The following is a 25667-nucleotide window of genomic DNA, read 5'->3' as shown; positions in this document are numbered from 1 at the left end:
AGTTTTCTAGATGTCCTGTTTCCCGCAGGAGTATATTAAACCGACAAGAGCTCTCTGTTGAGTAACCCATCTGTTGGCAAGTAGCGCTTATGCTTCTCTTCGGTGAGGCTGGACGAAATGCGGGGGTTTGCTTCTAGGTCTAGGTTACAAATCGGAACTTCATCTCCGCCGAAACTCGTCCAGTGCTTTACAGGGCTTTCTTTTGCCAGTCTCAAGACTGGCATTACTTGTTGGCCTTCCTTTTGGTGGCATTTTGTTGGACATGCTGCGTCGAGAATGCGGACTTTTTAATGTGGTTGGACGGACAGGGGTAGAAGAAGTTGACTTTGTTTTGTATGTAGGTCCTTCGCTAAATTGCTACTTTACAGTACGGTACCTCTTTGGTACGGAGTAACCCTACCCATCTCCACTGGACCTGCCGAAAATCAAGCTGCAGACGTGATTTGATTGGATGAACCGCTCAGCTCGGGATATATTAATACTGCCCTAACAGGCATAGGCTGTGAAACTTTTCTCTTATTCACTTATCGGTTCTTTATCGCTCTAGGGGCCTCCAAGGGGGGCTCCACTTTCTGTCACTTTTTTTTCTCTTGGGGTCGCGGAACTAGAGGCGCATCATCAATCGCGTCACAACCTCAGTACTATACCGACTCCGCCCAAGATACCTGTCGAAGCAACCAACTCTGCGACGGCCGACCTTCCTTCAAGTTTACAGTACTACAAGCACCTGCAGGCACCGGACATTTTTTTTTCGTATCCGACGTATTCTGCCTCAATAATTCGTTTCTGCCCGCATTGCACCCCACAGGAACCGACTAGACGGGCAGTGCTGCATGCGACCACATTCGAAAACTTTTTCCGCCATTCGCCACTAGCTCGGGCAAGGTCTATTCAGGTAGCTTGAGCTCAGCCTAGGCTCAAGCCCTATCGAGCTTTCGCCAAGTACGCAGAACTTTGAGCTGCATCCGGAGTCTCGGCACATCGTCACCTTTCTACGACCACCAAAATGATGGACAGCCCACAGGCAACAGCAACGCTCGTCAAGAGTTATGTGAGCGAAGACAGGGTAGACCGGCCACCACTTGCACAATCCCGCGAGATAGGGGGTGCCGTACCAATCGGGAGGCCAGAGGGAGCCCAGGCCCTGAACTTTGCAAAGTCGTGGTCGCATTTTGTCGCAGGAGGGTATGTCTGGTCCAATACTGTGCACCGAGTTCTAGGCACCCGGAGGAGTGCCTCTGAAGTATGACCTCAAACCCCTGCTAACTCAGAAACCCCTCCTCTGCAGAATAGGAGGTATGACAGCAGCAGCCCTCACGGCACCATTGGATGTGCTCAAGACGCGACTGCAATCCGACTTTTACCAGCAACAAATACGTCAGCGCAATGTAGCAGTTCAGAGCTTCAGCGGCCTGACCGGTCCGTTTCGCATGATGCACTTCCACCTAGGCGAGACCTTTGCGATTTTGGGTTCAGTGTACAAACAAGAAGGGCCGCGTGCGCTCTTCAAGGGCCTCGGGCCCAATTTGGTCGGCGTTATACCTGCAAGGTCAATCAACTTCTTTACATACGGGAACATGAAGCAGTTATTATCCGGCCATTTTAATGGCGGAATCGAAGCTGACTGGATCAACTTTGTGTCAGCCATGACTGCTGGCGTCGTTACATCAACTGCCACGAACCCGATATGGCTGATCAAGACGCGCCTGCAGCTCGACAAGAGCACCGCGGCCCGCAGCGGTACAGGCAGGCAGTATCGAAACAGCTTTGACTGCCTCAAGCAGGTCATTCGAAACGAGGGTGTGCGTGGCATGTACAAAGGCATGAGTGCCTCGTACCTGGGCGTGACCGAGTCGACACTGCACTGGGTGCTGTATGAGCAGATGAAGGCCGCGCTCCGACGGCGCGAGGAGGAACTCGTGCTCAGTGGCAGGCCCAAGACGACCTGGGACACGGTTGTCGACTACACGGGCAAAGTGGTGGCGGCGGGAACCGCAAAGTTGCTCGCAGCCGTGCCCACTTACCCGCACGAGGTCGCTCGCACAAGGCTCCGACAGGCGCCCATGGCCGACGGCAGACCCAAGTACACGGGTCTGGTCCAGTGTTTACGAACTGTGTGGATAGAGGAGGGCGCCGCAGGTCTCTGGGGAGGCCTGACACCGCACCTGCTGCGCACTGTTCCCAGCGCCGCCATCATGTTTGGCATGTACGAGGGCATTCTTCTGCTGCTCAACGAGCCTGAAGCGCCAAAGCTGGATGATCAAAAGGCACGATGAGGATTCGTACTGCCGGGCCGTTGATCATATATTCACCATTCACCATTCACCATTCACCCACTTCACCCTGTACCATTTCAAAGCGGCAGTGGGCTTCTCTCAGGGGGGACCCCTGACTTGTACATCTACTAATACTCTCTGCACTATCCAGGAGATATCACGGCATGATAAGTATCTGCTCTTCTCATGACACTTTCTTGTATACCACTGCTACTTTCCTTTCTGTATTATTTTTTATTTATTTTTTGTACCATAGATGTGCAGTAGCGGCGGGAAAGGCGGCCACCAATACAGGAGTGAAAAGTACCTGGCCCAAAGGAGAGCCAGGTCGGTGTGTACGATAGGAAACAAGTACGAGGGGCGAGGATAGAAAAAAAAGATGAGGCTGTATATAATGCCGAGCATGACAGGCTGACACCTGCGACAGAGAGGACTGTATATACGAATCCTCCTATCCACATTATGTCCCCCTGAGCTTCCACCTAACATAGCGGCGTTTGTGATCAATACACAGGCGCAATAATTACACCTGCGTGTTACCCGGAATGAAAACAGTGCCCAAAGATGTTGCATGTTTGGTTTTGTAAAGTAAGATGGCTTTCTAGACCTGATTGTAAATAGTCGGGGACATGAATGAAGGTTGTGGTGACGATGGATCCTTGCCCCACTTTGAAATTTCCGTACATAGTAGAGCTGGGTGTATCCAGGCTTTGTAGGTCATTTTTGCGTCAAGTCTAACAAACAAATGCGATCACAACTTCATGGTATTACCTCTGCCGCTGTTCGTACAACCACACAAACGGGTGCTCTGATTCGCTTGCTGCTCATTTGACAATCATGCGCTTTTTGTATTCAGCCCAATAGTTCGAGTTTATGCACTATTAATTGTAGGTTGGTGTCATCTCGCACTTCCCTGCAATGCCAAATCGAAAGCCAAAATTGTCAAAAGGAAATACCAACAAAATCGACCCTCACTGCCCCATTCTCTTCATTATAGCCCCGTGAAGACCTTGAATGCTCTCCACCATCTCAACCCCAAACTTGCGACACACGACCTGCACGTTCCCTCGCTTCCAGTACCCCTCGGGACAGTACACGACCGCCTTGCCGGGCACGCGCGCACACAGGCCAAACTCCAGCAGGCTGACGGGCGCCTGCGTGGCCGGGTGGAAGTAGACGACCACCACGTCGGCCTTTTCCTGCTTGTCGAGCTCCCACTCGACCTGCTGCCTGTAGGGCTCAAAGTCGACGTCCTCGCGCCACGTGCTGTCCCAGTCGGGGCGGTACGGGTTGTAGATGGTGATTTTGGTGTCGGAGAGGAGGGATGACAACGTCTCGCGCCAGTCGGTCGCGTCGACTCTGCTAGTTGTGCCGGCGAGGAAGACGGATTGGACCCCGCGCGGCGGTTCTTCCGAGGGTGCGAATATGACCTGGCTTTGTTGGGAGGCCATTTTCGATGATGACAAGGTTGACCTAGGAGATTTTTGAACCAACAGATTGTAGGACACTCTTACAAATCGGTTCATCCCCTCAAGACTGTCGCAAAATCGAGGTCGTACTTGCGCAATGCAAGTATCGCCTGCAGGCAGACCAGAATGGAAATCACGTTCATGGATCTCAGGCAGGGAGGCTCGATTGCCCCCGCACTTTGCCGCAGTTGGCGACTCGACAAAAATGATAACCACCAAGCATGGGGGGGATGGATGCACCCCCAATTTTGCAACTTGTAACTCATTGCTGGCCAACAATTGATACCTCAGATAGGTACGGTACATATGTATTGCTTCCACCAATTGACAGCCGGAAACCCCTGCATTTACCTCCGAGTTATGGTTCTGGTCTCGGCCCCCGGGTTGCCAACGTTCGCGGGCAAAACAGGCGAGTGTGCCAGGGGCGAGAGGGGAATACATTTCCAGATAGCCGCCAACAGCATCTTGGCGCAGCAGTCAATACACCATTCAGAACACACCACTGTTTTTTTAAAGGCCTCACGCTCCTGTGGTACAATAATGGAAGTTTCACGTTTCGTTTCCTCGCGCCGCTCGCCCGCTTCTCAACCCCACAACCAAAATCAAATGACGTACCTCGTATGACAAACTCTCTTCATTCTTTGAAGTTATCACAATCCAGAACATGCGCCTGTTGCGGATGAACAACGATGGAAGCTTCAGCCTGATTGAATTTAACAGCAGCCACAACATCCCCAGTTTCGCGATCCTTTCTCATACCTGGCGAGGCGACCATGAGCCAACCTTGCAAGACATCAAAGATTCAGTAGCAAACGATTCCGCGACTAGAGACTTGCGTCCGCTGGACAAGCTCTACTTTTGCGGAGAAAGGATCAAGAAGGACAAGCTGCAATACTTTTGGGTCGACACCTGCTGCATCGACAAATCAAGCAGCGCCGAACTGAGCGAGGCCATTAATTCAATGTTCAGTTGGTATCGACGTTCAAACAGATGCTACGTGTTCCTTACCGACGTTTCTATTCCATCTGAGAACGACGACTTGAACTTCAGAGATAACCAGCTGAGACGGAGTCGGTGGTTCACTCGAGGCTGGACTCTCCAAGAGCTTCTCGCTCCTCCCGTTGTTGAATTTTACTCCCGTGAAGGAAGCCTTCTTGGCTCAAAGAAATCGCTGGAAAAACTGATTTCCGAAATCACTGGGATCCCCATTGCTGCCCTTCGAGGAACTCCCCTGACTTTCTTCCCCATCAAGGACAAGATGTCCTGGGCGGCTAATAGACAAACAACACGCGAGGAAGATACTGTGTACTCTCTGCTCGGCATCTTTGACATACACATGCCGGCAATGTATGGTGAAGGAGAAGAGCATGCGCTCCGTCGTCTGCAGTCTGAAATTGAGATACATTCGAGAAACTCCAACCGGAAAGATGCCTCAACCCCTCACCTCCCGTCCAAGCAGTGGATCGTACCATTTGAAAGAAACACTCGGTTCACCGATCGCAACTCTGAACTTGACCAGCTCCACAGCATGCTATCCAGCGGTGACCAATTCACCAAAGTCGCCGTTTCCGGACTGGGAGGGGTGGGGAAAACCCAGCTTGTGCTGGAACTCCTCTACAGGCTTAAAGAAAAAGGAGAGGAATTCTCGGCAATTTGGGTACAGGCTACCACCGTGGAAAGCTTGGATCAAGGCTACCACGCCGTTGCGGAGTATCTGGGCATCTCCAAATCAGGTGATAAGGATGTTGACATTAAGAAGCTCGTGCAGAGCTTTTTAAGTGAGGAAAGTGCAAGTCCTTGGATCCTCATATTTGATAATGCCGACGACATCAACATGTGGACCAACAAGCCGGATGGAGAAGGCCAGAAATTGTCTAGTCGATTGATTGACTACATTCCGAAGCACAAAAAAGGCAAAGTCATTTTCACAACGCGAGATAGGAGGGTTGCGGTCAAGCTGGCCAACCAGAATGTTATTGAGGTTTCCAAATTGGCCCAGAGTACAGCGATGCAGATGCTACAGAACTTTCTCATCCGCAAGGAACTCGTCACCTCCAGGCCAGATGATGCAAAGGCGATTCTCGCGTGGCTCACTCATCTTCCACTCGCGATTGCCCAAGCAGCTGCTTACATCAACGAGAATGGTATCACTCTGGCGGACTACCTGACACTAGTCAATTGCCAAGAACAAGATACCATTGAGCTCCTCACAGAGGAGTTCGAGGACGATGCGAGATATTCAGACATGAAAAACCCAATAGCCACGACATGGCTGGTCTCCTTCCAGAAAATTCAGCAGCGGGATCCTCTAGCAGCAGACTATATGTCTTTCATGGCTTGTCTTGACCACAAGGACATTCCACAGCTCCTCCTTCCACCTGGACCATCCCGCAAAAGGGAGATAGATTCTATCGGCACTTTGAGTGCCTACTCGTTCATCGCCACGCGCTCCGAAGACGGGGCGCTTGACCTGCATCGACTTGTCCACCTCGTGATCCGGAACTGGCTCCGGATGGAGGGTTTTCTTGCGGACTGGACTCGCAAAGCAGTCGCACGGTTAGAGGAAGTCTTCCCGGACCACGAACATAGGAACCGGACCGTCTGGAGAGTCTATCTACCTCACGCAAATTGCCTGTTAGAGTCAAATCTTATTGACAACGACAACACCAGCAAGATCAACCTGAAGTGGAAAATTGCGCTTTGCTACTATAGTGATGGGCGCTACAGCGAGGCAGAGACGTTCCTGCGAGAAGTGATGGAAGTCCGAACACGAAGACTGGGACCGGAGCATCCCGACACGCTCAAGTGTATGGCAAAGCTAGCTTTGACGTACCATGCACAAAGCCGATTCCAAGAATCCAAGGCGCTTGGATTGAGAGCATTCAACACCCAGAGTCGCATTCTAGGCGAGGAGGACCCAGAAACACTTTCGACTATGAGCCATCTCGCTATGACATGCAGTGACCTCTCTCAGTGGAAGGAATCAGAAGAGCTCGAGCTCCAAGCTCTGAAACTCCGTAAGAGTGTTCTAGGTAGTGAGCATCCAGATACCCTTGTGTGTATGAGCAACCTGGTCTATCTGTATAATTGCCAGGGCTGGTGGGAGCGCGCCGAGCTGCTCGGAAAGGAGACCATCACAGCGCGCAAGAAAGTGCTCGGCGTTGAGCATCCCGACACACTCCTGAGCATTGGCAACCTAGCACACACTTACAACAACCAGGGTCGGTACCAGGATGCAGAAGAACTACTGGTTCAGGTGGTGCAGGCCCGCACGCAAGCGCTGGGAGAAGACCATCCGCACACGCTTAGCGGTATGAGCAACCTGGCCGTCAGCTACCACAACCAAGGTCGATGGGACGAGGCCGAAGCACTACAGGGGAAAGTAGTGGTCGCACGCAAGACGCTACTGGGAGCGGAGCACTTTTCAACCTTGACGAGCATGGCTCATTTGTCGTCGACGTACCAAAGCCAGGGTCGTTTGACAGAGGCGGAGTTGCTCGGGTCGCAGGTGATGGAACTGCGCAAAAAGGTACTTGGACTGGAACACCATCATACGCTCGCTAGCATGAGCAGCCTATCGTTGATGTATCTGGAGGACGGGCAGCTGTCAAAGGCCGAGGAGATTGCATTGAACGTACTGGCGATTCGGGTGAGGGTGCTAGGTATGCGGCATCACCATTCTCTTTCGAGCATGGCGCACCTAGCAGCCATATACAAACAGCAAAGTCGATTCACCGAAGCCGAAGATTTGGAAATGCAGATCATCGAGGCTCAAGAGAAGACAGAGTCCTAATGCAGTCGTTGGAATGTATATTTATATCCTTTATTTGTCAAGTGGCTATTTTCTTTTCAAAAGTCATCTATTTCGTTTCCTATCTCCACTCGCTCCAATGATATGAATGCACTGTTGTTTCCTGGATAACATAGTATAATATATTCACATCGATCTGTAGATAAATCGTGATATGCATGTATTCTTCGGGCAATGCATTTCTCCATCCAGTGAAGGAGAGCTTGCATTACTTTATCAAGCAATAGGCTGCGCTGGTTCGATTGCCAGCTGCAGAATCGCGAGTCCTGTACCAAGAAACTGGTAAAAGGGAATATCGGTTGTGTGTACAGCTATGTTGAGTCTTGGGAAACGCGGAGTTGTCAGTGTTGATACCTAAGGTAGGTACCCAGTCATTTGGGTCTATCGTGAGGGTGATCTCGATGCTCTTTGACAGGCCTCTAGAGCCGCAGTGGCCACAAGGCATCAAATTGAAGTCTGTTTGTCCTAACATTAAGCATCAATCGCAACAATTGATGAAAACGTTGGCAAGGCCGCGTTTAACATGACCCCAGTACGCAAAGATCCAAAGATCTCTCTTTAGCTTCGAGCGCAAAACGTTGGCAACTTTTTGGTGTTGTCATTTCTGAGCCGTACTTAGAAAAATAAAATATATTGGCCACAAATTCCTATGGTACAGCTGACTATGCCCCTCAATAGTTACCTTCGATATAACCATGAAGCATTTTGAATATTAATGCTTGTCCCCAAAAGCGAGGCCCAGAGCCAAACCCACAACAACACTCACCAAAACCATACCAGAGCACAAGCTGGTCACTTGTCGTCTTCTTCCCCCAATTCCAAAAGGAGTATCCCGCTAGGTAGATAGGTAGGTAGGTAGGTATCTCCAACTACTGAAAGTGGCTTCTTGATAAGAAATCTCCTTTTTGATCGAGTGAGTAATCCTGTCGTAGGTGGTTACTCTGTTTGTAAGTGGGCCCGTCTCACTATAACCCGTCCGCATGTGTAACGCCCAGCTGCAACGAGGGGGGTGATCAGAGGGCCCCGAGCCCAAGCATCCAGCGCCAATGAAAACAAATGGTCGTCCACGTGAAATACATTTGGAGGAAGGTATGCTGCAGGCCCGATGTCAAAAATTCAGGCGGCTATTGCAGTCCAGGCAAGCATTTCTTTGGTGAATGAAAGCCAGGCTCGACTACATGTACAAAGAAGGACAGATCGGACAGAATGTAGCGTGTTTGTGATCAACTCTGGCTGCCTTGCGCGATGTAAATAAATTCCTTGTCACTGAAGAGGTAGCTCCTACCAAATTTATTTCCCGCAAGAAGACCATGTTGCCAAGATGATGGCGGCATCGCAGGCTCTGGAATTCTCTCGTTTTGTTTTTTCTGTAGCACGCCACGCATCACGAGAACGCACTGCAAATAATCCCGAATCTAGGCACTTTACAAGCCAAAATCTGCTTTCCATGGTTTCAAAGATTGGCTGAAAGATTGACGAGAAAGACCTTTGCTCAGAATGCCCCCTTGCAATACCCAAACACTCATCCTTCTGTTTCCCCGTCCTTTGAACAAAATTCCACACACACACAACCTCAAAATCGGCTAGGTCCACCTTCTCTTCAGCACTGAGAATACTGAAGGCAAAATCCGCCGGAGTGCTACCAGTGACAGGGACGACAGAAGCAAGCCTCTGCACGGGCACATGGCATTCTTTCGCCACAATGTCAACAATTGGCAACTGAGGTATTTTTGTCTTCATTTACCACCTCAATGTATCATTGGATTCTATACTGCCCCTTTTTTCGCAGACCAATGGCTCAACCTGGTGCCGACATCGCAAGTATTGACAGACCACAAGCTAAAAGGGATACGACCACGGGTTCTCGACGAGCATCTGTCATATGTCAACTCGGACCTAGCGAGCTTCAGCAGCGGCACATGGAGACACTACAGCCTCCAGATGGTACTCAACTCGCATTTGCGGCGCCAAAATTTGCCATGTCGGCAACTAGGAAAACGTTGAAGCACTCCGCATTATACAAAAAAGGATATCACCGTGGTGATTGGCTAGCGCGATGATGCAAGAGGAGGCCTCAGAGGTCAGTTGAGTTCAGTCTTGGGGGCCCAGCAAGGGAGAATACCTACATTGATGGCATATGAGAGTTCCCAGCCCCCATAAATGGCATGATCACAGGTTGAGTGCCCATTTATAGCGGCTTTAGCTTCCTACGGATGCACTAAGACTGCTCGTTACCCCCGATACGCTGAGTCCAAGAAGCTTTCTGGCATACCTAGAGGCTCGGCGTGATGTCGGTTGCCGGGCAGTACGTATATGTCGGGCGTCGAGAAGAAGGGGTTGGGAAAGCCTATACTGACTTATGACTACTAACACCAGAACAAGCTCCGAATAGCTTCATGCATTGACCTTATAAAAAAAGCATATACGCCCAAAATCTTGGGTCAAATTCTTCTATTCTTGCTGCACACATCTGGCAATCTGATGGCCTGTGCCCGAAATCGTCGACCACTTTTCATTATAAATAGGACCCGACCCTCCCTTCTGGGAACCTGCTATTCTTCCCCATCGGTCCTCAGATTATCAAGAGACTTGTCAGATATACACTGAACTACTTCATCAAATTTTGACAAAGTACAAGATTCAACCATACCCACACAAGCAACTTGTCGTGGACTTTCAAGCTCCAAGCTTTCTATCGACAAAAGCCTTGATACACAACATCGGTCGACTTGACCGCTCTCATCAGCAATACATCCTCACAGCTTTATAAATCACCAAATCACGACACCATGACTGGCACCCAGGTCCCGATTAGCCACCCCAACAGGGAAGACGACAACTTCATCCTGTTTGGGGGATCGCCACTGGCACCAGGGCACAGGGGCGAACACGTGGGCCAGCCACAGGGGCGTGGCCATCAGCAAGACCAACAGCGGTCGTCGGGGCCGGTCGGACGATCGCTGTTCTACCAAACAAACCTCCTCCTCCTGGAGACACATTCGGCTCTCCTCTTTGACGCGTTGCACAAGACCAACCGCACGCAAGAAAACCGCCACGAGATCAGCGAGCTGGAGAAGACGGTCCGCTCCCTGCGCCAGGTCATGGCGAACCAAGACTACGCGCCGCTCGTGTACCACGTCGACGGCAGGATCACCACCCCGACCCGGCCGTGGATTCATCGCTGGCGGGACCTGCAAGGTGGCTACCATGTCACCCCCTACGAGCCGCCCAACACCAACCCCGCCGGGTATCCCTACCAGCACAGGGCCGATGGCGCACAGCCGCTGCGCCAGGTCGCCAAAGACCTCGACTGGCAGCTCCACAGCAATCTACGACGCTACCTGCCCGACATGGAGTGGTGCGTGGTGTGCGGCAACTGGCACTACGTCCAGGAGGCCAGGAGCGTCGACATTTTGCTGTGGGAGGCCTTTGGCGACGAGAACGGTCTGCTGCCAGACGAGTACCCCATCGACGGCCAAGTCATGCAGCTGCCGTCGCTGCCCATGTGCTTGGAGTGGGCCCAGTTCTGGGACTGGGGCATCATCGGCCTGGTTCCTGGCCGCACGCCTGGCAGCTGGATGACCAAGGTCGTGCACCCAGACTTCATCCAGTTCATGGCCAGCAACTACCCTGGCGCCGAGGGCCGCGAGATCAATGTGAGCTCGTCGTGGCAGCCCAACCCGCGCCACCTGTACCTGCGCTGGGCGGTCACGGAGCTGCTCCGGATCCACGACGAGGGGGTGGCGCGGCCTGTGGCGCCGGCGCGCGGCGTCCTGTCTTGGGAGAACGGCATCGCCGACTACGAGACGGGGCCGCTGGGTTGCGACATGACCATGATGGTCACGTGGTTGGGGTACGAGCTGGCGGGCCTGGCGCCCGAGGAGACTTGCGCGCTCTTTGACATACCGGAGGAGCTGGAACAGCGCGCCAAAGACCAGCTCAACATGGAATGGGCTAGGCAGTTTTGGACGCCCCGGTTCAAGAGGTTCATTGACGCGTACCTCGGGTGGAATGCTGTGGTCAGCAAGGAGCTGGCGCAGTACAGGCAGCAGATGGGCATCTCACCCGGGGTGAGCCGGGTTGATGATGGCGAGGCGGACCAGCGGCTCCGGGAGGTCCTCGGGGAGATACTGGCGGACGAGGATGAGGAGCCACAGATTGCCGAGGAGCAGACTGTGGCGCAAGCCGAGAACGAGGAGGTGGCTGGTGGGGAGAAGACCGGTGAGAAGACGGTCCACCAGGAGAACGTTGAGGAGGTGGATGTCGAGACGCCGGAGGAGGAGGAGACTGGTACCCTGGAGGAGCTCGCGACGGAGGCGGAGATCGAGGGTGAGAAGGATGAGGAAGAGAAGAGCGACGAGGACGCTGAGGAACAGCTCGAGTTCCAAAGCAGCGATTACAATGCCGACGTCGAAGGATACTTTGATGACTGGGGCGAGGAGGAAGGTAGCAACTGGAACCAGACCACCGACGACGGGGATAGGGTCACAACCAGCGAGGAAGATGATGGTCCCTCGAGCTTCGGCGACGAGCTCGAAGCTGTGATGGACCTTATCGAAACCCTTGCAAGAGATATTGTGGACTCTACAGCGCCTTGAGATGGTCTTGTTTGGGTTTACCGATGCCAAGTTGCGAGGACTTACTTGGCCCCAGTGTGTCTTTCTTGACGGGTTTTGTTTCGGCTTTCTTTCTTCTTGTCTTTCTCGTTTTTTTGTCTTTCTCAATCATACCTCATTGATACCCGATATCGCGTAGCTCTTAGGATAGCAAACAACAGGGCAAGATGACTCAAATTCGGCTCCCCAATACATGATGCTGGTCGAGGCACAAGGCGCTTGCGGAAACCAATTTCTGCGGCCCGCTGGAGTCCCGAGGGTCCCCCCTGTAAGACAGTGGGACGATTGCTTAGCAACCCGAACCAAAACAGGCAAGAACAGGCTATCAAGGACAGGGGATGTAGGCGCGCACCCCTGTAACATTATCGGACCTTTTTTTGATGGAAAAGAGAGAGAAAGAGACAGAGGGGGAAAAGAGTCAAAACATTCGTCTTGTCTGATTGATCTCCGACATGTCAACTTGAAATGGGAGCTGTCATATGACGCAGGAACGGCAGAGCTGAGATTGGAGGTGCTGCAAAATTATAATAACGTCAGAGTGGCTTGCAGCGTCAGGGGCAGCGCGGTTACAGTACACAAAAATGATGTGGATTCGCAAGGTGACTTTTTTTTTTCTTGAACACAATCCAGGGTCAGGAATGGAAACGAAACGGGAAGCGCAAAAAAGTGGGAGTAGGCTGTCGGAAGCTGGTTGGTCTAGTGTGCAAAAAATAATATTGAAAGTGCACCTTGTCTTCCTTGCCTCAATACGTCACGAAAGAGGTGAACATGCAGGGAACTTTGCCAGTGAGCTTCTGGCCTACTCCAGCTACGGAGTACCTTGGATAGTGCGCACCTACCTGAATAGTACACAGCGGGGTACCGTAGGGCTGATGAATTTCTTTCTTGGGGTTACTTGCATGCATGACATTTCGCTCTTTTTTAAGGGGGATAATTTTTCTTTTTTCCTCTCCTCCTGCAATAGAAAAACCAACAAACCGATCAGCATCGCAATTTCTTCTTTTAGACCCGAACGATCGGAAGGGAGCACAGAAGTGGCGCTTATGGGGACGGGTTGTGATGACACTTGTCAAGGGATGCGAAAGAATAAGCCGGGTATTGGACGGTGTTTCTTTTCTTTTTTGGGCCCTCTTTGTGGGTTTCTTGGCTTCTCTTCTAGTGTGCGCTCAGCGACAAGAAGGAGAAAAAAAAGACAGTCCCCGATTGAAAATACACTAAAGCCTCCGGCAAAGAAAGCACAAAGTTGCCTGTTTGGGAGATAGTCTACGCCTTGGTTTAGAAAGCTGACCCTGTTCTAGATGAAACTTTTCAGCCCTTTTACTATTTTCGCATCACGACGACGCCTTTTTGGTGGTGGTCTGCTCCCGCGGGGTCGCTTCTTCCCTTTCTCCCTCTTTGAACTTGGCTCAATGGTTCCGAGTTTGTGATGATTGTTGCATGGTCTTGTGCCCTTTTTTCTTTGTGCATGTCAAGCTGTCGATCGTGACAAACCGACCAGGGGGGATCATTTTCCCCCCCTTCATGCAGGTCTTTTTTTTTTGTCTTTGATCTTCGAGAATCTCGTGTCGCCGGCTTCGGGGAGGCTGTCTGCATTGTGCCGATTGGCCCGAGGAGTAAGCAAGCTGGAATGTCGCAAATTGAAAGAAAAGAGTCGATACAAAGATCCCCCAGAGACGCCACGACATGTGGAATTTTACGCCACCAAAAACTGCCCGCAAAATAACTAGTTTCGCTGCTGCTACGGAAACAGCCAAATCACAGATTCCTCTCGGGGGATGATGGCAAAAGAATAAAATCATTTAAGCGAAGTATTGCCCACAAACCTCTGAAGAGACAAGAGAACCGAGGCGGTTCCAGGCTGCAAAGATAACAGCAGCCAGGGGTTGTGAACATGCTGGGGGCCAAACATCCCTCCCCCCCCCCTGCTCCATCACATTTTTAATTCCCTTGCTTCGTTTCCATAGGGGGAAGGCCAAGTTGATTATCACCGACCCTTTTTGGAGCCAACAACACTTTTTCCCCAGAATTTTTGTTTTCTCTTCTTCTTCTCGCATCCCCTTTTTGTTCCCAGTCCTGTCGCACCAAATCGTACGGAACACTTACCACATTCGAGTATCCGTTTTGTGCAACACACCACCGCGCGGCCGTTCTGTTGAGCAACGTCGGCCCGAGAGGCGAAAAAAATGAAAACCCAAATCTAGGTAGTCAGGGTGAGGAGCAGAACGTTTGACATCCAACCGTCTTGCTGTTAGTGAACAAGTGCCAAGATCGTAGTACCGAATCTAGGGTAGTAGGAACAAGTAAAAAAAGGAAGCCATCATCACAAGCCCTTGCAGTAAAGCCACATCAGCCCACCCCGTCCAAAATGAGAAAAAAGTCCCATTGAGCTGTGCCGCCGCGTCAGGCCAAACACCAAGAATTGGGGGGAAGCCTTTAAACTAATGCAATCGCGAAGGCAGTTTTCTTCTTCTCTTTTTCTGAGTTCCCGTTCAGCTTTGCTCCACAAAGTGGCTCTATCCCTGTTTGTCAACGCCAGAGGCCCGGAGCGTGGTCCGGGAATTTTTTCTCTCGCGTTCCCCACTTTGCGCGGCAGCCATTGGAGAAGGGGGGAGGGAAGAGAAGGGGAAAAAGAAAATCTATGACAAAACAGTGACCCACTGGCGGGGGAAGAGGAGAAGAAAAAAGGTACCCCTCCCCAGCCTCCCTGTTTTCTTATTTTCTGGTGTTTGCTGGTCGCAAAAATTTGGGTCTCGTCGTTTGTGGTGGTGCTTTTTTTTGTTTTTATCTTTTTTTCCCCCCTGGTTGAGGTGAGAGCCAGGTGAGTTTGGGGTCGGCCCCATGGAGAGCGGGCAAAAATCCAGGGACTGACGAGTAGGCGTCGATGGATGCGTGTCGTGGGTGGGGTCACCCCTACACCACCCCCCCGGTGGCAGCCCATTTTGGCTGGTGCAAACGGTGGGGGCCCTGCTTGACGGTGGATGATGGTCCATCAGACGTCAACCTTATTTGGACATCTGCCAAGCTCAGCTTTCACTTACACCGAGCATGGGAGAGACGCAAGGGATGGGAATGAAGACAACAGAATTCCAGAAGCCGCGGAAAGACGGAAGCGAAGCATATAATAAATGACGGTCTGTCCTGTTCAAAAAAACATCTATCAATTTCCCGGTTTCCCGCCTGCTCCATTGTTAGTGTTTCTTACCAGGACCTGTAACCCAATTTCTTGGGGACCGCAAGGTAAAGAAATCAAACTCCCCATTTTAGATTATGTCGAAGAGAAAATTTATGGACGTTGTTTTTCTCGCAAGATTTTTCAGTTATCTCTAACGAGGAGTCGCCCGCACATAGGTACGTTTGCATGTTAGCGTGACCGTGCGCCTGTCTCTCGCGCAAACAAAGAGCGAGAAGCCAGACCCACTCAAAACTGCTGCCATTGGTGCTTGCCACTTTCTATTCAGCCTTCGATCCTCTATTGAGATTTCTATTGAGCTTCTCACTTTCTATTCAGAATCTCATTTTCTATTCAGGTTTATTAAGTTATTGAGGAACCAACTGGGGACCCCACTTCGTTTCTTTATTAACTCGACCTTCGAACCCAGGAACCCAACTCCCTCCAAGACTCCGACATCACCAAAACCACAAGACTCTTTCCATTCGATTGCGCTAGAACTACTCACAAACCTCAGATTGCAAACACAAACCCCATCGTCAGATCATTGAAACGAGGCACATCTACAATGGATTCATTGCAGATGGACTCCTCTCAAATGGAGGCGTTGTCGTCGATTTGGGTCATCGTGCAGCATCAGCTCGCCCAAATCAACAATTCCAACAACATAGCTCATATCGGCGCCGTTCTCCTCAACCAACTTGAGGCGCCTTTCAGGAGCACTTTGACATCATGGTTTCAGCAGTAAGTTCTCCATAAGCTCAAGGCTTTTCCGCAAGGGAAACTAACATCAGGTAGGCACACCGGCATCAACCAGGTCTCAGTCGTGCGCGACATCAAGGCTCGTCGACACTACATCGGACCAACTGATGCTTTTCAGGAGAGCTATCAAGTTGTACACATCCAGGGTCACGGATTTGTCTGGCTTTGGGATCTCCAGGTTGATGGTGAGGATGCCAGCATCAATTCCTGCAATATCTCTGCCGAGACAGCACAGAACTTTTCCCAGCTGCGTCTTGACGAGATGGCGCCTACCAATGATGTTACGATGGTAGGTGATGAGAGCCTCATCAACGGCAACGGCATTGACTTTGCCATGTTGGAAGACATCGGAAGCCCCGCATCAAACGGCTCCTCATTCCCGAGCCCTCAAGTTTTCACCCGGGAAATTTCATTCGATGATCTACCAGTTGGCATTATGACTGCCGAGGCCATTCAGAGAGACCTTCTTGGCGCCAATATTCGCCCGGCTAACCTCATTGATCCGAGTCTTGCGAGCAATCAGAATGTCCACAACATCATCCATCAGAATAACATTGCCCAGGCTTTTACAGATCACCTGAACATGATGGCATCCAATGCTGTCCACGATGACACAGAAGAGGGTCTGACAGCCGCGGATCTTATGCCGGCGTTGCATCGCATGTTCGTGCCGGGTCTTGAGTCAATTGCAATGGAGCAGTTCCACACCACGCTTCCTAATGGCGCACTCCTTCACCTGTCAATTCCTGTCGATGAACCTGAGGATGCTGTCTCGACCACCGCGCCTGCTGCTCAACAGACTTCCTTGCAAGACAAGATCCCTCGTCCTGCGAATGCCTACATCCTGTACCGCAAGGATTGGCATCCCATAGTCAAGTCTGCAAATCCAGGAATCCATAACAACGAAATCTGTGAGTTCTTTTACCTCCAAACTTCCCTAGCTGCTGCTAACTTTTTTTCCTTTAGCAAAAATCCTGGGGAAGCAGTGGGCAGCTGAGACACCGGAAGTGCGGGCTGAGTACAAGGAGCTCGCGGAGGAGAAGAAGAGAGAGTTCTACGCAAAGTACCCTACATATCGCTACTCTCCTCGTCGGCCGAGTGAGATAATGCGCCGAGTGAGTTTGTAACACATTATTGCGTGAAAGAGTGGACAGCGAGCTAACAAATTACTTGCCAACAAGAACACGAAAAGCCGAAAGACCCCAACGAACGGGGCAGCGAAGCCGAGCAAAGCAAAGAAGTGCGGCAACGGGGTTACTGGTGGAGCAGACAGTGCAGTCGATGTCAGCTCCCCGGGATCGCCATTTTAGATGAGGTCACCATTCACATCATCCGAGATACATTGTACAAGTCAGGAGCAGTTATCAAAGCTGCATTTCACCAGAGTCCTCATATCTGATTTTTTCTTCTTTCTTTTCACATTGCCCCATCGTACATCCAGAGAGCTGGACTCGAAATACCCTCTCAATAGAGTCTGCAAAGAAGATCTTAGGACCTACGACATAGGTTACGTGGTCATTATTCACCAAGAACTACATATCTGCCAGCGAAACATATTCAGTTTTCAGAGCCATTTGTCGAAAGAAATTTTGAGATGCCGGCCCTCTGGTCACCAGTCAAAGTTTGCGGCATCGTTTCGGAGCTCAGGTAAGCCGACCCAGAGTCCTCACACCAGAGCGACAGCTCTTCAGCATCTAACGATCACAGGCTAACACTTTTGGCGCCTCAATTAGCAAGAACATGGCCTGCATGGTTTGGATCTGGGTCGTCTGCGTTCCTCAGAAGCGGTACCGCATCACGACAGCTCGCTGGAACTCCAGTGGGCTGCTGGTTGGCCGCGTTGATTGTGAGTTTTCTACTTTCTTCACCTTTTCCTTCCGTCCCAGATCTGAGCAGAGACTGACAAGCGACACAAAACCTCCCCACAGCTCCTCCTCAATCTGCCACCACAGCGTCCTCACAGTCATCGTCATTCGACGGCAGTGAGGAAGACACAAACACAAACATCAACGCCAATGGTATCGATGAGAGCCTGCTGCCGCCTGCTCTCCGCGGCCGCACTGGACCTTCCAAGCCTCCAAACCGCTGGATTCTCTACCGTGCCGCCAAGTCAGCTGAGCTGCGGGCAGACAACCCATCCATGAACGCGAGCGAAATCTGTAAGTTCTTCGCTCTTTTCACTCTTTTTCTCCGCTACCACTTGTACCTACCTTTTCCCCATCTCCCATACTCTTTGAAAAGTCTCCAGTCCCACCTCTCAAGCTGCTGTTTTGACAAGATAAAAGACTAACCAACATCTCTCTCCTCACACAGCTCAAGTTGCATCCCTGATGTGGCAGGCAGAGTCCGCCGCGACAAAGGCAGAGTGGGAGGAGCGCGCAGCCGAAGCCCGCGAGGAGCACATGCGAAACACTCCAGAGTATGCGGTGGCGGCCGGTCTGCGCCAGCGCGCCATCGCCGAGAGGAGAAGGCAGAGGCAGCAGAAGAAGAAGCAACAGGAGCAGCAGAAGGGCGACGGTGACAAGGTGGCCAAGGAGACTTCTACATCCACAGAGAGCTTGGTCACTACGGACGTCGGCGCTGTCAGCAACCACGGCAGCAGCAGCAGTGAGGTGCCTGTCACAAGCCCACACTCGCCGACACTACTCAGTCCCGCGTCTGACAGCGATTGTACGCCCGTCGGCAGCCCTCGAGCTCGCCACGGCTGGGGTTCTGATGCTCTCAGCCTGATGCTCGACGCCGCCGAATTCTCTACTCTCTTCTGATCTGGTCTCTGGCACTCTGAGCGTGCTATTCCCAGGAAATCAAACACACAAAAAAAAAACCACAAAAAAAACTCCCCCCATTCACATCCATCATACCCCTTCGGGACTTTCCGACATGCATATATCTCCCACCTCTGTTTTGTTTTTTTCCTTTTTCTCCTTTGTACTTGTCATCTTTTTTCATCTCAGGGTTTTGACCAGGAACTGCCTACCTGGCTGCATAGGGACACGGCGCGATTATGAGTTTTGAGGAAATGCTGGGGCAGCATCAGTCAGTATGCCCCTATTTTGTTCTCAAAGTTTACTTGTTCTGTTTTTAGCTGGTTCTTCTGCATCATTCACGGGAGAAGGGGAATAAAGGAGTCTTCACAGGCATATGACCCATCATGACATAGATACCCTTACGTTTTTCTTTTCTTTTCTTTTCTCAAGTCTCTCTGTTCTTTTACAGTTGCGCATCAGATGGGATGACACAAGATGTTACCACGAGAAATGCACTCAGCAAGTCGATACACTAAGTCAATCATTCGACCTGTTACCAACTCTAAAAACTCCTCGCTACGTGCCATTGTTTGTCCTAGTGAAACTGCCGATGAGATATGTGTGATATGAGATTACAATGGTGACAATGGTAACAAGATGTGTCGTCCGCCCTGTAGCATAGTTTGCTTTGACGTAGAAACCCAACGCCAGTAGCGGCACTCCGCCGCCTTAGGTCTGCTGTGACGCGTTCCAGTCGCTGCTCCAGATGAATGTGCCGCATCTCCACTCGGTACCTTTTTCCTTCTCGCCTGACGGCCCAAGAGGTCTGCCGCAAATGTAAAAGGACCGGCCTGCATGACAAGAAGGTAAACATGTTAGTTGCTGGTGGCATATGTCACGAAGAGCCGTTTTAATACGTTGCTATCAAGATGCTGTCTCAAGCGGGCCACGAGGCGGCAAGCATACAAGCTTGCATAAAGTACAGACGATGAATGAGGCAGATAAAGACTAGGAAAATACGAGAAGAAACATTTTCTGTCAGACATACCACAATTGATGCCTGGCTTCTTGGTCTGTAGGCTGATGCACGGTTCGTCGTGCTCACACTTGGGTACAATTCTCTTCTTCAGTAACTTTGACCACGACTCCTTGTTCTCAATCGGATCAAAGACCTTTGGTGATTCTGAAAGAGATGCTCCGGTGTCATCTTCCTTGCCGCTGTTGAAGCTTCGCCCACCATTCAAAGGTTCTGCTCCTGTTTCCGTACCTTGTGAAGCTCCTTCCTGGTCACCTTTGGAGGTAAATGTTGACGCCCCTGGGATCTTTGGGGTAGAGGCGTTGCTGCACTTGGTGGGTGAGGGGGTGGTACGGATTGATGTTCTTTCTCCGTCTGTTGCGGGAGTACTGATCGGATTTTTCGGCTTGAAAAAGCCGGTAAGGCTCTTCTGACCAGGTGCCCTATCGACGCTATTCTTTGCTGTGTTGCTCGTTGACACCTTTGTCTTCTTTTGCGGCCGCGAGTTCGATGCAGATGATTTGCTGGGTCTCTTTTGTATGCTTGGATTGGTCTGGGGCAGAATGACTGTGGATGAGGATGTGGATGTTTGGGAGGACGGCCGCCCGTCTTGCTTGGCCGACTGATCATCTTCTTTGGTGTTGGGTGATTTTGTAACCGGCGATGGTGGTGCTGTTTCTGAAGGTGTTTCTTCTCTTATTTCCGATGGCACATCTCTGCTACTTGTCGGTTTTGGCTTCTTGAAGAACATGTCCTTGATGCTCCTCCGACGGTCAAAGTCAGGAATGAGTTTTGCCGACAGTGGAAGAAGGTCTTTAGCAGACCAGTCCCGCACTCTTTTACCATTGACGAACATGCCTTTTGGATTCATAATATCCACGAGGGGTACACTCTTGCCGTCGGCCGTCCTCACGTTATCAGACAAAGTGGCATAGACTGGACAGTGATCAGACCCGAGCAGCCCCTCCTGAATATTGGCGTCAATGAACCAGTCTTTCATGCCAGCGCTGCACAAGACGTAGTCTATGCGACTACCAAAGTTTCCAGGTCGTGCGTTCTTGCGTGTCTCCCAGCAAGTGTACATGCCGATCCTGTCGGGGTGGAACTCTCTGCCGAGATCATACATGACCGGCTCCTCACGCCCTTCGTCCCGGCCGCCGACCACAGTACCGCCAAAGACCATGTGGTTGAGAAACCGGCGCGATGGCGTAGAGAAGAATTCGTCTATAGTCATCTCCTCCTTGCGCAGACGCTCTAAGATGCCGGCCGTGTCGAGCTCGTTGCGAATAATGTTGAGATCACCCGTGAGCACAACTTGCTTACCCATGGCAACAAGATTCCGAACCCTTGCATCCATGGCCTTATGGAACGCTTGACGGAAGTCGGTCCTAGTTTCGTCGCGAGTGGCTGGGCTGTACACACCGATGAGCACAAAGGCCGGAAACTCAAGGATCATGCAGCGCCCTTCCGAGTCCAGAGTAGCCTCGTCTATGATGTCGGAGAGCTGGTCGGGCCTAGGATAGCCGCCGATCTGCTGGTCGGGGGACAGCTCGCGAAATTTGGTGGTAGAGTTTGGAGGACATAGGATCCCAGTGATGCCTTCCTCGGCACGGATGGGTGAGCATTTTGAGCTTCGCGTGTAGATTGCAACGCCAGAGTAGCCCTTTTTGAACTTTGGGAGGCTGAAGTAGACATCCCAGCCGGGAACGAGCACCATATCATCTTGGAGGTCTTTGCGCTGGATCTTCGCCTCTTGTATGACAACAATGTCTGCTTCTAGGATGTCAAACATGGACTGTTCCGTTCCAGTTGTATTGTGATTTCATGAGTAAGTCAGTGGTTGATAGAGAGCGCGCAGGAAGAGAAGTACCTTAAAGGTTCTGTTTTCCCGCCATGGTTCGTAAGAAAATGGGTTCCTGATGCCGTTGACTGAAGCAAAGCTGTGTTAGTGACAGGTAAGAACTGCAATTCAGCCTTGTTCGTCTGTCGACTGTAGAAAAAAAGAAGGACAGAAAAAAAGCTTGCTGAGACCAAACTTGGTATGGGACCCTACCATTCCATGAGGTAATTCGAATTCCCATGATGTCCACAAATCAACAGCCGCCAGTGGTACGAGCTGTAAGTCGTGACAATGGTTCAGATCATTAGACCTGAGTTCTCAATCGACTTAAGTCCGATGACACATTGGCCATGCCGCGTTAGCTATCGAGCGACCGTGTAACTCAAGAAAACCAGCCTCCATTGGCAACGGCCTCAGGCATGGAAGTTGAAGATAGAATGCACCTGCAGTCTCCAGGCGAACTATGTAGCTGCCTCTGGTCAAGGCTCCTACTATGTGGATGGCAGGTGTTGAGGTACTGTAATGGAGAAGTGGGCGGCGAAGCGGGTCGAGGCTTTGTTCATCAACGACTCTTGACGCGGTGTCACGTGACTGGCACGCTTTCGTCCTCAACTGATAGGCGAAATTGGTGCCTTAGTCAGAGACAAAGTTCGTTTGGCAGGAAGCCTCCACCGATCGCGACGGTAAACAGCAACCGCTGAGTTAAGGAAGCTGTGTCTGCCTGGTGGTGGACGACTAAGAAGAGCATTGATTGGGACCAGGTCGTTGCTGTACCGCCTCTGAAGAATTTGTCTTGCTATGTCAAACGGACTGTCACCATCAGCGGGAGAATGATGGATGTAGATGATTCGACGTTAAAAAGCGTTGCTACATGTACTCGAGTGGTCGACTTTGCTTTCCTCAACTCGAGCAGCACAAATAAGTGACGTGACAGCAAAGAAAGAAAGAAAGCGTCACAAAATTTGAATCAAAATGTCGCGCTACTTGACCCCGGCCAAAATTGGGCTCCTCGCCCTCATCGACATCTACGTCTCAGGAACCGTCCCCACCGACGCGACAGTCCCAGTGCTGCACTTTATTGCCTTGCACCTCATCGATAATGTCAGACCAGCCAGTGGACCTCAGCCCGACCGAAGGGATTCTTCCTCATCAACGACGCCTGCATCAGCAACATCGTCATCGTTGCCATCCTCAGAAAGATGGCAAAAGGCCGAAAGCGTGGCGGCCATCGTGGCCTCGATTCACGAGTTCGAAAAGGTCCTTTCGCCATTTGGCGCGGCCATCTCCCTTCCAGGCCGCAGATTGTGGGATGCTTTCCTCAAGAAGCTCTGGCGGATCGATTCTTTAGACGGCCTGCATCGCTTTTTTGGTGATGAACTGCAGCGTCTGCTCGCACTCACCAAAGACGAGCGCCGCATCCTAACCGAGCAGGGCCGGGAGCTGCCGCCGGACGAGGCGGTACGCCTGTCAAGAAATTCACCATTTGGAACTTTTGTTCGCCGTGCTCAGCTGGAATTTTCCCGCTTGTCCTTCCAGAAGGCAGCAGAGCTCTGGGGAGCCTTTGTCAAGTACAGGCAGCCGACAGCACATTACTGGCGCAAGCGAAACCCGGGAATCGATGGCTTCTCCTTTGACAGTGTGCTCCTTGCAGGCCAGCATGACTGGGGTGCCGGCACCGGAGATATTGTCAATGTTGTCTATGGCGACCTCAAGGAGAAACCAGGTTCCAAGGAGGTACCAATCAGCACCGACGATATAGAGTCTCTGATTGAGTTTCAGGTCAACCAAATGCAGAGTGCGCACATACCCGCGAAACTTGGTTTCTTCTGCTTCTGTGTTTCCGCGCCTAACAGGCTGACCATAATCCATCACAGAATACGGTTGTCGAATTCATCCTGACGTTCGAGCCAAGTTCACTGAGCTTGTTCAAGGCGAGGTTCTTGTCCCAAGCTTGTCACACTATCTGAGGTATGGTGATCGGACACCATGCACTGTGGTCGTGCTGAAGGTAGACTAACAACATGCTTATAGCTTCCTCGAAGCCTGGAGGTCCGGTGACTATCCAACATCTTTCGATTATTTGCATCGATACTTCGACTACACAATGCAAAACAGAGATCGTCTATTTTACCAATATGCGCTGCTCAACCTCGCCGTCTTACAAGCCGACTTTGGTTGCTTCGAAGAAGCACTGTCTGCCATGCTGGAGACAGTGACCACAGCCCGTGAGAACCGAGACAACGCCTGTCTCAACTTCGCACTCAATTGGCTTTTCCAGTTTGGCAAATCACATCCCAACCTCGTACGTGATCTTGAAAAAGGCAGCATGCTTGGCCTCGGAAAGGAAACCCTTGTCTTCCTTCGTGTCAAGGCCAAGGAGGTTGGCAGCTGGACGCTATGGAGTGCAGCTTTGCTTAGCGAGGCGAAACTGGCTCTCACTAGTGGCGAGAGCGTCGCAACAGCTGCTGAGTACATTGCGCGATCCTCTCGGCTTGTCGTGGCCCACAATCTCAAGATGTGCGTTGGGTCTCAGCTCTCCCTGCAGATCGCCCTATGGGATAGGCTGGGGTGTTCAGTGCTATCTCGCATGATGTGCGAAGTTTATCTGTGCGCACATGCTCGCGACGCCGTGTTTGAGGATGAGCTCAAAATCACTTGCAGGTTAGCAGGCATCCTCGCCGGACGTGGTCGTTACGATGAAGCAATGGCTCGCCTGGAATCCATAGACCGCGACGCGCTGCGTGCGTGGAAAGCGGGCCAGTACTGGCACCGCTATCGTGCGCTCATCAAACTCCGGCGCGAACTGCACCGCAACGACCAAACCGCCTCGGATCACCTTCTCAACCAGCTATTACAATCCCGCCCTGATGATTTTGAACCTGACTTGGCTTACATAGTCGAAACATTGCACGTGGAGAACCTTGTTCGCAAAAATGAACTACAAGCAGCACTGAAAAAGATCAACGACCAGATCGCCGAGCATCGCGACCAAGGCCGCGATGTAGGCTTGCGCGTCAGGTTGCTAATCGTCAAGGCGAACCTATACGAGCGTGCAGGTCGCCCTCAGAAAGGCTTTACGCTCGCAGTACGTGCTGCTTCGGCGGCATGGCGCGCCAGGCTGCTGCCCGCACTGTGGCTGGCCCTGAGCACGCTTTCAAATATACTGGTTGCACTGGGCGAGTTTGCCGAAGCCGCAAGGCTGCTGCACGAGGTCATACCCCGGGCGCTCGAGTGCGACGCTTCCTTCATGGCCGGGATTCTGTACTCGGTCCTTGGCGACGCCAATATGGGGCTTGCCGGCCGGCTGTCTGAGGAAGCACTCATGGTCATGAACAGCCTGACGCCCCGGGCGCGCAAGAGGACATCAGATATACCTATGGAATTGGGCGACACCGCGGCAACCCCGGCATCATTGCTATCGGCCGCAGTGGCCGCCGCAGCAGTCCAGAGCAAAGACGGTAATACCCCACCAACCGCAGCGCAGCGCATGTTGGAGTACATGACGCGGGCCGCCGAGGCGTTTGAAAGTGCCTACGGTCACTTCGCTGCGATTGAGGACCTTGGGAAGCAGTGCGAGATGCGCGCAAAACAAGCGGCAGTGATGCGGGCCGTGGGAGATAACGAGAGGGCAGAGGACTACGCTGCCAAATATCTCGCACTGCGTAGATGTGAGGTTGCATCCCCCTCTGCTAGGGCGTGATGCTATGCTCCCGAGAGGGGAAGAGACTTGGCGTGCTTTGTATTATGCGGGATGTCCAGTCTAGACTTGGCAGCAATGTAAACCTGGGAGGGGCCAGGGCGTAGCCCACTGGTGTGTTCTGCACAAGACAAAGTCCATTTGACGTTTAAACAAGGATCACACACACTTGCACATGCAAAAAGTCTTAGGTGACATCATGTTTAGAGTATGAGAGGGGTTTACTGCGAGGTTTTGCCGGCATTCCCGGTTCGGTATTGCACAA

The 25667-nt window shown here is 51.6% G+C and overlaps 8 protein-coding genes across 8 annotated transcripts; 6 read left to right on the top strand and 2 right to left on the bottom strand.

The window, feature by feature from the left end:
• Positions 1-599: 599 nt before the first annotated feature.
• Positions 600-2822, top strand: MGG_02974 (mitochondrial carrier protein RIM2). The gene is made up of 2 exons (XM_003720678.1): positions 600-1185; positions 1289-2822. The coding sequence occupies exons 1-2, from the start codon at positions 1007-1009 to the stop codon at positions 2274-2276; spliced, it is 1167 nt and encodes a 388-aa protein (XP_003720726.1). The 5' UTR covers positions 600-1006; the 3' UTR covers positions 2277-2822.
• A 202-nt stretch (positions 2823-3024) lies between these two features.
• Positions 3025-3884, bottom strand: MGG_02975 (uncharacterized protein). The gene has a single exon (XM_003720677.1). It carries the CDS (start codon positions 3800-3802, stop codon positions 3248-3250), a length of 555 nt encoding a protein of 184 aa, XP_003720725.1. The 5' UTR covers positions 3803-3884; the 3' UTR covers positions 3025-3247.
• Positions 3885-3942: 58 nt separating this feature from the next.
• On the top strand, positions 3943-7698 carry MGG_02976 (uncharacterized protein). The gene has a single exon (XM_003720676.1). The coding sequence runs from the start codon at positions 4410-4412 to the stop codon at positions 7536-7538; it is 3129 nt and encodes a 1042-aa protein (XP_003720724.1). The 5' UTR covers positions 3943-4409; the 3' UTR covers positions 7539-7698.
• A 2647-nt stretch (positions 7699-10345) lies between these two features.
• On the top strand, positions 10346-12154 carry MGG_02977 (uncharacterized protein; the record flags this gene model as incomplete). The annotated part of the gene is made up of 1 exon (XM_003720675.1): positions 10346-12154. The coding sequence occupies one exon, from the start codon at positions 10346-10348 to the stop codon at positions 12152-12154; it is 1809 nt and encodes a 602-aa protein (XP_003720723.1).
• A 3755-nt stretch (positions 12155-15909) lies between these two features.
• On the top strand, positions 15910-17413 carry MGG_02978 (mating-type protein mat a-1; the record flags this gene model as incomplete). The annotated part of the gene is made up of 4 exons (XM_003720674.1): positions 15910-16085; positions 16140-17014; positions 17070-17218; positions 17285-17413. The coding sequence occupies 4 exons, from the start codon at positions 15910-15912 to the stop codon at positions 17411-17413; spliced, it is 1329 nt and encodes a 442-aa protein (XP_003720722.1).
• Positions 17414-17697: 284 nt separating this feature from the next.
• Positions 17698-18903, top strand: MGG_02979 (uncharacterized protein; the record flags this gene model as incomplete). Its single annotated transcript, XM_003720673.1, has 4 exons — positions 17698-17750; positions 17837-17949; positions 18032-18262; positions 18417-18903. 4 exons carry the CDS (start codon positions 17698-17700, stop codon positions 18866-18868), a joined length of 849 nt encoding a protein of 282 aa, XP_003720721.1. The 3' UTR covers positions 18869-18903.
• A 362-nt stretch (positions 18904-19265) lies between these two features.
• Positions 19266-23097, bottom strand: MGG_02980 (DNA-(apurinic or apyrimidinic site) lyase 2). The gene is made up of 4 exons (XM_003720672.1): positions 21919-23097; positions 21736-21794; positions 19899-21660; positions 19266-19701 (listed from the first exon to the last, which is right to left on the bottom strand). Exons 1-4 carry the CDS (start codon positions 21944-21946, stop codon positions 19580-19582), a joined length of 1971 nt encoding a protein of 656 aa, XP_003720720.1. The 5' UTR covers positions 21947-23097; the 3' UTR covers positions 19266-19579.
• Positions 22374-25642, top strand: MGG_02981 (anaphase-promoting complex protein). Its single transcript, XM_003720671.1, has 3 exons — positions 22374-23500; positions 23580-23673; positions 23737-25642. Exons 1-3 carry the CDS (start codon positions 22678-22680, stop codon positions 25403-25405), a joined length of 2586 nt encoding a protein of 861 aa, XP_003720719.1. The 5' UTR covers positions 22374-22677; the 3' UTR covers positions 25406-25642.
• Positions 25643-25667: the final 25 nt, after the last annotated feature.

This window comes from Pyricularia oryzae, chromosome 7 (genome assembly GCF_000002495.2).
Source record: "Pyricularia oryzae 70-15 chromosome 7, whole genome shotgun sequence".
Taxonomy (NCBI): Eukaryota; Fungi; Ascomycota; class Sordariomycetes; order Magnaporthales; family Pyriculariaceae; genus Pyricularia; species Pyricularia oryzae.
This window is presented reverse-complemented; position numbering and strand designations above follow the sequence as displayed.

What these genes read in the sequence shown, in the direction of transcription:
- MGG_02976 (XM_003720676.1), top strand. Translation starts at nt 4,410, where the DNA reads ATGCGCCTGTTGCGGATGAACAACGATGGAAGCTTCAGCCTGATTGAA.
- MGG_02974 (XM_003720678.1), top strand. Translation starts at nt 1,007, where the DNA reads ATGATGGACAGCCCACAGGCAACAGCAACGCTCGTCAAGAGTTATGTG. An exon ending in TCGCATTTTGTCGCAGGAGG is followed by an intron (nt 1,186 to 1,288) that starts GTATGTCTGGTC and finishes CCTCCTCTGCAG; the next exon opens with AATAGGAGGTATGACAGCAG.
- MGG_02980 (XM_003720672.1), bottom strand. Translation starts at nt 21,946, where the DNA reads ATGGGAATTCGAATTACCTCATGGAATG. An exon ending in TCGAATTACCTCATGGAATG is followed by an intron (nt 21,795 to 21,918) that starts GTAGGGTCCCAT and finishes GCTTTGCTTCAG; the next exon opens with TCAACGGCATCAGGAACCCA. An exon ending in GGGAAAACAGAACCTTTAAG is followed by an intron (nt 21,661 to 21,735) that starts GTACTTCTCTTC and finishes GGAACGGAACAG; the next exon opens with TCCATGTTTGACATCCTAGA.
- MGG_02975 (XM_003720677.1), bottom strand. Translation starts at nt 3,802, where the DNA reads ATGAACCGATTTGTAAGAGTGTCCTACAATCTGTTGGTTCAAAAATCT.
- MGG_02981 (XM_003720671.1), top strand. Translation starts at nt 22,678, where the DNA reads ATGTCGCGCTACTTGACCCCGGCCAAAATTGGGCTCCTCGCCCTCATC. An exon ending in TCAGGTCAACCAAATGCAGA is followed by an intron (nt 23,501 to 23,579) that starts GTGCGCACATAC and finishes AATCCATCACAG; the next exon opens with AATACGGTTGTCGAATTCAT. An exon ending in AGCTTGTCACACTATCTGAG is followed by an intron (nt 23,674 to 23,736) that starts GTATGGTGATCG and finishes ACATGCTTATAG; the next exon opens with CTTCCTCGAAGCCTGGAGGT.